Consider the following 12165-nt stretch of genomic DNA (forward strand, 5'->3'; position numbering starts at 1 on the left):
CGCCGCTTTTCAGAGATCGCCGGCAATCTCCCGATTTATGTCGGAAGATCGCCAGCGATCACTTTCAAAAATAAGCCTGACAGTAACATATTAGGCAACAGCAGAAAAAGACCTGCATGTTCCATCCAGTCTGCCCAACAAGATAAACTCATATGCGCTACTTTATATGTATACTTGACCTTGATTTGTATCTACCATTTTCCGGGCACAGACCATACAAGTCTGCCCAGTACTAGCCCCGCCTCCCAACCACCAGTGCTGCCACCCAATCTCCGCTAAGCTTCTGAGGATCCATTCCTTCTGAACAGGATTCCTTTGTGTTTATCCCACGCATGTTTGAATTCCGTTACCGTTTTCATCTCCACCACCTCCCGCGGGAGGGCACTCCAAGTATCCACCACTCTCTCTGTGAAAAAATACTTCCTGACATTTTTCTCGAGTCTGCCCCCCTTCAACCTCATTTCATGTCCTCTAGTTCTACCACCTTCCCGTCTCCGGAACAGGTTCGTTTGCGGATTAATACCTTTCAAATATTTGAACGTCTGTATCATGTCACTCCTGTTTCTCCTTTCCTCCAGGGTATACATGTTCAGGTCAGCAAGTCTCTCCTCATATGTTTTGTAATGGAAATCCCATACCATTTTTGTAGCTTTTCTTTCCACCACTTCAAATTTTTTTTTTACATCCTTAGCAAGATACAGCCTCCAAAACTGAACACAATACTCCACGTGGGGCCTCACCAACAACTTGTACAGGGGCATCAACACCTCCTTTCTTCTGCTGGTCACACCTCTCTCTATACAGCCTAGCAACCTTCTGGCTACGGCCACCGCCTTGTCACACTGCTTCGTCGCCTTCAGATCCTCAGATACTATCAACCCCAAGATCCCTCTCCCCGTCTGTACATATCAGACTCTCACCGCTTAACACATACATCTCCCGTGCATTTCTACTCCTTAAGTGCATCACTTTGCATTTCTTGGCATTGAATTTTAATAGCCAAATATTAGACCATTCTTCTAGCTTCTGCAGATCTTTTTTCACGTTTTCCACTCCCTCCCAGGTGTCCACTCTGTTACAAATCTTGGTGTCATCCGCAAAAAGGCAAACTTTACCTTCTAACCCTTCGGCAATGTCACTCACAAATATATTGAACAGAATCGGCCCCAGCACCGATCCCTGAGGCACTCCACTACTCACCTTTCCCTGATACGAGAGAATTCCATTTATCACTACCCACTGGCATCTGTCCATCAACCAGCTCCTAATCCAGTTCACCACGTCGGGTCCTATATTCTGCCTCTCAAGTTTATTCAAGAGCCTCCTGTGGGGAACCGTGTCAAAAGCTTTGCTAAAATCTGAGTAGATATCTATAGCACGTTCCTGATTCAATTCTCCGGTCACCCAGTCAAAGAATTCAATGATATTCGTTTGACACGATTTACCTTTGGTAAAACCATGTTGTCTCGGATCTTGCAACTTACTGGCTTCCAGGAAATTCACTATCCTTTCCCTCAGCATCGCTTCCATTACTTTTCCAATAACCGAAGTGAGGCTTACCGGCCTGTAGGTTCCAGCTTCTTCCCTTATCACCACTTTTGTGAAGAGAGACCACATCCACTGTTCTTCAATCCCACGGAACCTCTCCCATCTTCAAATATTTATTAAACAAATCTTTTTAAGAGGACCCGCCATAATATCTCTGAGCCCCCTCAATATTCTGAGGTGGATTCCGTCCAGTCCCATGGCTTTGTCCACCTTTAGATTTTCAATTTGTTCATACACACTCGCTTCTGTGAACAGTGCTATATTCGCTCCATTCTCATGTGTATTTTTGCCAATCAATCGTGGTCCTTCTCCAGGATTTTCTTCAATGAAAACAGAACAAAAGTATTTCTTTAGCAAATTTGCTTCCCCTTCATCATTATTCACATAGTGGTTCATAGCATCTTTCAGTCTCACAATTCCATTTTTAGTCTTCCTCCTTTCACTAATATACCTGAAGAAATTTTTGTCACCCCTCCTTACATTTCTAGCCATTTGTTCTTCCGCTTTTGCCAGACGTCTCTCTCTCTTGGCTTCTTCCAGTTCCATCCGGTATTCCTCTCCATGTTCCTCTTCTTGAGTTTTTCTGTATGTTATGAACGCCAACTCTTTAGCCTTTATTTTCTCAGCCACTTGCTTGGAGAATGATATCCGTTTCCTTTTTCTCTTGCTTTTATTTACTCTCCTTACGTAAAGGTTTGTGGCCATATTTATAGCTTCTTTCAGCCTGGACCACTGCTCTTCCATTTCTCATATGTTCCCCCAGCCCATCAGCTCCTTCCTCAGGTATTCCCCCATTTTACTGAAGTCAGCATGCTTGAAATCCAGGACTTTTGAGTTTTGAGTGGCTGCCCCCAACTTTAGCTGTTATATCAAACCAAACTGTTTGATGGTTACTGCTGTCCAGGTGGGCACCCACTTGGACATTTGACACACTAGCCCCACTTGTGAGCACCAGATCCAGCGTCGCTTCATCTCTCGTAGGTTCCATCACCATTTGTCTGAGTAGAGCACTTTGAAATGCATCCACGATCTTTCTACTTCTTTTCGATTTCACAGATGGAACTTTCCAATCCACATCAGGCAGACTGAAATCTCCCAGCAACGGCACCTCTCTTTTCTTTCCCAACTTATGGATATCTGTGACCAGATCTTTATCTAGTTCTTCCGATTGTGTCGGAAGTCTGTAGACAACACCCATGTGGACAGAGGTTCCATCATCTCTTTTTAAGGTGATCCATATCGCTTCTTCCTTTCCCCAGGCCCCTGTCATTTCAGTCGCTGCGATATCATTTCTCACATACAGAGCTACTCCTCCACCTTTACGACCACCTCTATCCTTCCTAAATAGATTATAGCCTGGTATGGTTGCATCCCATTCATTACTACTACTACTACTTATCATTTCTATAGCGCTAACGGACGTACGCAGCGCTTCACACTTGAACATGGACAGACAGTCCCTGCTCGATAGAGCTTACAATCTAATTATGACAGACAGACAGGACAAGTAAGGGATAAGGGTTAGGACAGACAGAACATATCAGGGATAGGGGACAGTTGAAGGGTTAGGTTTAGGAGTTAAAAGCAGCATCAAAAAGGTGGGTTTTTAGCTTAGATTTGAAGATGGCCAGAGATGAGGCTTGGCGTACCGGCTCAGGAAGTTTTTTCCAGGCATACGGTGCAGCAAGACAGAAGGAACGGAGCCTGAAGTTAGCGGTGGAGGAGAAGGGTGCAGATAAGAGAGATTTGCCCAGTAAGCGGCATTCCCGGGGAGGAGTGTAGGGAGAGATGAGAGTGGAGAGGTACTGAGGAGCTGCAGAGTGAATGCATTTGTAAGTCAGTAAGAGGAGTTTGAACTGAATGTGGAAACGGATAGGGAGCCAATGAAGTGACTTGAAGAGAGGGCTAATATGAGCATAACGACCCTGGCGGAATATTAGTCGTGCAGCAGAATTTTGAACAGACTGAAGAGGAGAGAGATGGCTCAGTGGGAGACCTGTGAGAAGCAAGTTGCAGTAGTTTAAGCAGGAGGTGATAAGAGTGTGGATGAGGGTTCTGGTTGCTGGGAATCATTCAGCCACGTCTCCGTGATAGTAACAATGTCTAAGTCTGCCTCTAACATCAGGGCTTGCAGGTCATGAACTTTGTTGCTTAGACTGCGAACATTTGTGGTCATTGCTTTCCATCTACATTTCAGTGGCATTTTTGTCTTCTGTTTAGTTTTTTGTTTAGTCTCACTTTCTGCTGTGTTGATAAGAAGTGATTTACTAAGATTGTTGTTTTCACTGCTTTGTTTCCTAGTGTCACAGGGTAGACCAGTGCAATGGCATCCTGCCGTGTTTTTGTTGGATAGGAAAGCAGCTGGGCTTACCAAACTACAGTCCTTCTTAGTTTGCCATGCACTACATGCGGCTCGCCTTAATTTGGCGAAGCATTGGAAACAGCATGTAGTCCCTTCCCTGATACACTGGATTACTAAATTGTGGTATATTTGTGAAATGGAACGCCTGACAGCTGTGAAAAAGAAGACCTTGCCTAAATGGGAAGTGCTTTGGGAGCCATTTTTGACTGCTTGTTCTGTTTAAGGGGAGAGGAGTTACTTTATCCTTGTATTTCTTGCCGTTGAGGAATAGGTCTTGAGAGGTTGGGAGGAGTTATTCACTGACATACATTTGGGGAGGGGATGGAGGAGTTCTTTATTGGGGGGGGGGGGGGGGGGGGGTATTAAAATAAGGAAGTTTGACTATTTCTCTTACTTTGAGCTGTCCAGGATGTCATATGTTATCCATTTGTATTACTTGTTTATTTCACTTACCTGGCTTTATAATAAAACTGCTTCTACAAATGAAATAAAAAAAAAAGAAAACAAAGAAAAAGGAGAGAAAAATGACAAATGAACAGGAAACCCTGACAAGGGAGTGAAGAGATGACGAAGGAAAACGCAATCAAGAGACTGGGACCAACACCATTAGAAAAAGTAAACGGCCAGACAACAAAGTGCAGAAAATTATGTTATTTTTAATTTAGGATAAAGTAATGTGGTAGCTGTGTTAATAAAGGTTAATAAATGCAAATAAAACACAAATTAGAAAATAAGGTAATATCTTCACTGATTTTAAAACATTTTTGATTAGCCTTCAGAGACCAGCAATTCCTTCATCAGGTCAGGAGAGGATACCATAACACCATTATACTGTCCTGACCTGACCTGAGGCAGGAGGTTTTGGCCTCTGAAAGCTAACTGAAAAGGGTATTAGGCTAGTAAATAAAATATTTTCTGAAATGGCGATGGGATTGAGGTGCCAGGGGGTGCAGCCAAGGAATGTGGGGCGGGGCTGGGGGGGCTTGTACTAAAATCGCCCTCTCAAAAATTGGTACCCCTTGGCTGCTCTGTATATGAAAATATAAACTTCCTTTACCTTAGCATGATGCAAATCCACTCCATACATGGACAACTTCTTGGCATTTTCTAAGAACTGAAAGTCTGCCTGTGCTGGAGTCAAGCACCTAGAAATATAACAGAACTATTAACTGACAAAAATGAACGTTACATACAGCAAAGGCCAAAGAAAACACTGACAACAATAAAAGGCAATCTGTGAGTACTTATAGACAGTACAATTGTTTTACCATTTCCACAGCTTCTCTAGTATTATAACACCATGCCCCAAACAAGGCCAGACCTCCAGCAAACATGCAAAAGTTCAATCAGTTGTCAACAAGGGCTTACCTCAGCCCGATCACAGCATGTGGATGTCTTCAGTCAGGGCATATGCTGGGGCCTCTCCTTTCTCCCCTGGGCCTCTTAACTTCTGCTTGGCCCTGCCTTTTGAATTCCCTCCTGGCCAGGCAGCCTAACTTTCCCATAATGCACTGGCTCTGCTACAGTAGCTCAGCAGGTCAGCCTCTAACACAGCAGATCTAGTGCCACCTGCTGCAAGGTGGCTAAACTGCAACTCCAAATATATCTAGGGACATCTAACCCAGAGAGTTGCATGGGGACAGAAATCCAACCCATCCCCACCTGTCCTCGTGGGGAATCTAACTCGTCCCCGCCCATCCTGCTCCATCCCAGCTCCCGGCCCACCAAGCCCTTGCTGTGCTGCAGTCACCTTGCCCCCCCCCCCCAGAAAGCCAGATTCTATATGCAGATGTACAGATCAGCACAGGACCCAAAGCAGCCCAAATTTCAAAATAAAGTCAGAAACAACACTGTTCAACCATCCTTAGGATTCACCTTTGGGATTACAAAGCAAAACTATGTAAATGTAAGGACTGGGAAAATGAATTAAAACTAAGTTTAAAGCAAATGTCCTTAATATGTAATACTTGATGCAGTATTCACATCGCTAGCAGCCTGAGGCAACAGATTTATTTTCTACTGAACATAATTAACTTTGTATGAACTTGGCGGCTAATAGTGTTCTGAACTGGACAATGTTGGCACATTTAGACTGATGATGGACAAATCTTCTGCATGAAGGAAGCCTCTCTCTAATTGTTCAATACCTTTCTGTGAAAAAGTAGTAATAAAAAAAGGCAATTTACAAAATAAAAGGAGAAAGTTCCCACATGCCATCTTTTTCTTTTGATGTAGGCACAGGGAAAAAAAAAAGATTTTAAATGCTCCCAGGTTTCAACTTAATTCATGTTTAATGTGGGATATAAATGTCACAAATAAGTAAATTGATAGAAACTCTGAATGTTGAGCACCTGATTTCAATAACTGTTGTCTGCTTTAGTGGCCCTTTACCAGGAGAAATAAATCTCTGCACAAATATAACACATGCTAGGGTGTCCCTATAACCAGCCCCTCCAAATAGTGCATTAATTACAATTTATAACAAATTACTACTCTATTATACTTCCTCTGTGTACATCCATATGCTGCACAAGCTGGCATGTTTAAAAATATAAGGGAGATTAAATAAAAATGCCACCAACAAAGAACGACAACGTGGATGCAGCAGCTCATAGGTTCACTCGCTTTGCGTGTACGGCGATGATGACAGCATGAGGAAGGAGAGACAGACACCTTTTTACCTCCTTGACTCTATCCATCCACCTCCCCTCCGACCCTGGGTGCCCTCCTGGCACATAGCTCAAGGTAGCCTGGTGGTCTAATGCCTTCTACGGGGCAGGAAAGATCCCCACTCTTTCCTGCCCGGTCCTGTGGTGCTGATGCTCTCGTCTCTGCTTTTTTTTTAACATGGCTGCCAAGACTTCCAGCGGCGGCCTCGCAAGACTTCCATGGAAGTCTCATGAGGCTGCTGCTGAAAGTCTCAGCGGTCATGTTAAAAGAGCAAAGAGGAGAGGATAAACACCGTAGAAGTAGGCAGGAAAGAGTAGGAATCTTTTCTGTCACGAAGAAGCAACTAGACCTCCAGGACACCCAGAGGTATGTGCCCAGAGGGCACCCTGGGCTTGGGGGAGGGAAGGCACTTCCACAGGGATCTCATAGTATCTAGGTCCATCCCCACGGTATTCCCGCGGACCTAGATCCATCCCCATGGGATCCCCACAGACATGGAGGGGGGAGGGGAATTCCCGCAGTACCCGCGGGAATTCCGCTATCCTCGTTCCCATGCAACTTTCTAGTCTGCACTGTGTCCCTCACTGATTCGCACCACAGTATAAAAGATCTTATTTCTATATTCCTCAGAACTAACATGATGAGATGGAATATCAAGTAATTGTTGAGTTCCTGTTCGTAACAAAACTTGGTTGGTAAATATGGAGCTTAGTTGCCAGAGTCTTTGAAACCTGTTTTGCTAATACCTTGAAAACTAAACAGAGAATTTTAAACTGAATCCTAAATTCAATAGATAACCAATGTAAGCTGTATTGAAGCTCTTCAATACAGGAGTAATATGTTCAAAGTGACTGGTCCCTGACAAAACCCTAGCCACTGAATTTTGGGCTATTTTATTGCTTTTATCCGAGTCTTTCAAAGTCCTAACAATAAGGTATTTGCATAGTCAAACACTAAACTTTGTACAACAGTTCTGAAATTGTGTGGCTTTAGTAAAGGCTTCAATCTTCTTACCAAACACAGTTTATAGTACACATCTCTGATAATCTTACACACATGTAACTTCATAGTCAAACTTTCATCAAGCATCATACTTAAATCTTTCAAATCTCAGGCAATAAAGACTCATTATCAATTTGAAGTACTGTTGGAACATCATCTGATTCATAAATTGCCAACAACAAAATCTGTGTCTTCTTAATATTTAATTTCAGACTGTTTTCAGACATCCAGCAAATAACTGACCACAAAATTAATTTCAATTTCACAAATCTCTCTTCCTCGTTCTGCCTTACCTGTAAGTTCTTTATCCTCCTCTCCTATTGGTTCTAGTGAAAATAACAGTTTGTTATCTATTGCCACTCTGACTTCTCTTTACCTTCATAAACTAAATTTAATATAATCTTGTGTTCTCTTAGACCTAATTTTGGTGCACTAGATTGATTTCAACCATACAGATGGTTAACACAGACGAGGGCTTTTTCCATTAGTATTTAATATGATCTGGGATAGTCTTGAATTAGGTATAATCCCTAAAACTACGGAAGCAAGCAGCCATTTGACGGACATTAAAAAATTCTTGCTTAGATTTATCTGTTGCAGAAAGCTATGGGCTGGTATCTAATTTATCTTTTGTGTGAGAAGTATTAGAGAAAGTGGTATACTTACAACTACTGGCTTCTGTTGATAAAACAAATGTTCTCCAACCTCATCAGACTGGTTTCCGCATAATAGTACAAAACATTGATGGTCTCACTTTTAATTGACCTACGTTCAATTTTAGATAAGGGCAACATTGCTTTGGTGGTATGTCTCGATTTGTTGGACGCTTTTGACCTGGTGAACCATTCCGTGCTTCTTTCATGATTAGAGACTATTGGACTTACAGGTGTAACATTTCAGTGGTTTTCCTCCTTTTTACAGGATAGATCATTTTTAGATCACACTGGTTCTGGAGTTTCTTGCACTCACTCAATGTTTTGTGGGGTCCCCAGGGCTCTCCATTGTTATTTAATATTTGTGTTACTCCCCTTGCTACATTCATTAAATGTTGGGGGGTTAAAGCACTTTTCTACTCCAATGACCTTTTTCTCTTTTTCCCAACCTCACATTTCAATATAGATCTTTCTCCATTACAGTCTTGTCTTATTGGTTATCTTTTCAGAAGCTGGTATTAAATCCAGACAAGACTAACATGTTGGATTACTGGTTCTTTATCTCAAAAAAATGTCATCCCGGTTCTTTTTGGAATTCCTATCACTCTGGCGTTATCATTTAAGTATTTAGGAGTTTGGTTTGAATCACAATTGTCTTTTAGAAAGCAGATTTCCAAGGTTGTTAAAATTGGATTCTTGATTAAACGAACCCTTCGGTATTTGCATAGCTATCTTGATTTTTCTGCTCTTCATGCGTTTCTCATTTCACAAATAGATTATTGCAATGTTATTTATGCTGGTTTGCCTAAAACTCAAATTTGCTGGCTTCACATTACACAATAAACAAATGCACTCCATTACAGACCCATCTTCATTGGCTGCCATTCCCGTATCACATTTGTTTTAAGATTTTACTGCTTGCTCATAAAACTATTATTCTGGTGAACTTGCCTATTTATCTTCACTGCTCATTCCCTATACATCCATTCAGTTATTACATTCCTTGCATGCCAACAAACTGGTCCCTTCCTGGCCCAAAACTTGCTGCTTATGAATATACTCGCCAATCAGCTTTTTTCTTTGTGGCACCCAAATTGTGGAATGATCTCCACCCACAGTTATGGGGTGAAATGTAACTTCATAAATTTAAAAGTAGACTGACAACTTATTTTACCCTGGCTTTTCCTTCATAAGTACTTTTTTGTTTTGGGTTGGCCAAATAGCCAGTTGCCTGGATTTAATATAGACTCTATGTGTATTACGTTAAGCTTGTATGTTCTTGAATGACTGTTCTCTATCCTCTCTGTATTATGGCATTCCTTTCACTGATTTACGTGTTTTTACATTGTGTTGTACATCACTTGGAAATGCATGAGTTTAATAAATGAATGAATGCATACGCCATGACGTAGAGCATTTCCAAGCCTGAAGCAAGGTAGCAATGATCAAATTAGAATAACCTTTTCGTCTCAACAGAGCCCTTTAAATGGAATAATTTTAAATTGGAATACATGTGCACTTTAATTTCAAATGTTAATTCTTCCACATTTGGACTATAGTAATGTTCTTTATTTGGGTTTAAAAATTTAAGAAAGCTTCAACTTATACAAAACGCAGCAGCTCAACTGACCTTTAAGCTCAGTAAGTTTACCCGTATATCTGGTTATATCACTGAACTGCATTGGCTACCCATAAGCGAACAAATTTTATTCTAAGCAGCCTGTTTGTTCCATCAAATTCTTTATGGTATGAACTTTGACCTTTTGATAAATATTGTTTCTTTCCTTTGTATAGATGTTCTTCCCGTTTGAAAGATAAACTTATTCTTTGAACTCTTTGAACTCTTCCTTTCAGAAATGTGCGTTTAAGTGTGGTTAAGACTATATTTTAAGTTATGGGTGTGTCCTTATGGAACTCCTTTCCTAATCATGTAAAGTTGGAACAGGATTATTTGAAATTCCAGAAGAAAGTTAAAACTTTTTTGTTTGAAAGGTTATAATTATCAACTGCTGTTAAATTTTTCTATAGATTTTATAGTTTACCGTATTTTACACACACACACATATATATATATATATATATATATATATATTCTTTTTACCATTTGTACACTGGGTTGAACCCATTGCAGGAAAACTGCGGTCAACAAGAATTATAATATTGATAAACCCATAAGACCAATGGGGCACAGATCCTCCCATGAGCCCAGACCTTGTTTCAGTAGGCCGTGTACCTGCGGAAAATGGAGAGAACCCCCGTCTAGCAGTCAAATAAGATCTGCTGACAAAATGTTGCTAAATGTTCCTATTTACAAACAGATTAGTTTAGATATATATTTTTTTAATATAAAAGGTGAACGTTTGTGGAATGGTCTTCCTGATGAACTGCATAAAATTAGAAGCTACCTTCAGTTCAGGAAAATGTTTAAGGCATATTTTTCTCCTAGGCTTTTTGTTACAATATGATTTAAATCTTATGGCCTGGTCTTATTGTGGTTTGCATAGTTTTGAGCCTTAAATTTTATGCTGTTTCATTGTGAATGTTTTTCTATAAACTGCCTAGGACTAAGGATAGTGTATATAAATTGTGTTATCAATAAATAGCATCCAGAAGCAGAGAACCCCATTGGCCCACTATCAGCTGAAAACCATGGCTGGATAGTTCCCATTCTCCTGGGTCCAAAGAGTGCCTGCTGAAAAGTCCGACTCCACATTCAAGGACCCAAAGTTACAAGATGCCAACAAAGAGAGAAGATTTTTCTCTGCCTGACTCAAGAGGGAGACCATCTCCACTGCCACTGGACTGCTGCGGGACCCATCTTGCTTGTTGATATAAGCCACTGCCGTCACATTATCAGAGAAAACTCGGACTAGAGCCCCTGCCAGAAAAAGAGCAAAGTCATGTAAAGCTTTCTGCACTGCACTGAGCTCCAAGTGATTTATCCAAGACTCCTATTCTGTCCAGGTGACCTGTGCTAGACGGCACTTGTAATAAGCTCCTAAATGCACCTTGCTGGCATCTGTTGTCACCACCTCCCATTGTGTTATAGGAAAAGGAGCTCTGACAGTCAAACTCCTGGATGACAACTACCACTGCATACTCCATCTGGCAACCAGTGTCCAAGGGAGATGAAGATCGTACTTGTGTGACATTGGAGACCAGCAGCTAAAGACACCTATAATGGCCACATATGAGTCCTTGCCAGTGGCACCACTTTCATCACAGCCATCATTAATCCTAGAACCTGGACTCAGTCCCAGACCCTTGGCCTGCACGAGAAGGCAATGAATCTGTTCAACCAGCTTTGATTTCTTGCATTATGTGAGGAAGACCCTCTCTCTTGATGTGTTGAATAGAACACCCAGAGATTTCAGCGACTGCTATAGAGTTAGACTAGATTCTCAAAATTGATCACCCAACCCAATGAGCACAGAAGACAGACAACTTGCCACTATACTGTCCCAATAGGATGCACAAATAAGACAGTCGTCAAGATATGGGTGAACTCTGATTCCCTGGCACAGAAGGAAGGACGTTACCATCACCATAACTTTGGTAAACGTTCCTGGTGCAGTAGTGAGATTGAAGGACGAAGCCCAACTGGAAGTGATGGCTCAGCACTGCAAAACGTAGAAACATGTGGCGGCCATACGAGTATATGCAAATAAGCCTCCTTCAGATCAAGGGCAGTAAGAAATTCTCCTGCTTGAGCTCTCTATTCCCCGTACTTGGACTCAATATACGGAACTCTCTACCTATTCCCATCAGAACAGAAAAATAGCTACCTCAACTTCAGGAAGAGGCTAAAAACCTCCCTCTTCCAAAAAAACTGCTTCATAATAATCCATCATGACTTCTACTTCCTAGTATCATCCATTATCCTTTCCTTTAATGTTTTTAGTCTCATGCATTACACCAATGGTCTCTAAT

General features: G+C 41.5%; 1 protein-coding gene across 9 annotated transcripts in view; it reads right to left on the minus strand.

The window, feature by feature from the left end:
* Positions 1-12165, minus strand: part of EPB41L2 (erythrocyte membrane protein band 4.1 like 2) — a 503144-nt gene that overhangs the window by 233156 nt on the left and 257823 nt on the right. For all 9 annotated transcript variants that reach the window (XM_030196542.1, XM_030196541.1, XM_030196540.1 and 6 more), the window contains exon 8: positions 4968-5055. In XM_030196542.1, coding sequence (XP_030052402.1) covers positions 4968-5055 — 88 coding nt within the window. The remainder of the gene's footprint in view (positions 1-4967; positions 5056-12165) is intronic.

This window comes from Microcaecilia unicolor, chromosome 3, assembly GCF_901765095.1.
Source record: "Microcaecilia unicolor chromosome 3, aMicUni1.1, whole genome shotgun sequence".
Taxonomy (NCBI): domain Eukaryota; kingdom Metazoa; phylum Chordata; class Amphibia; order Gymnophiona; family Siphonopidae; genus Microcaecilia; species Microcaecilia unicolor.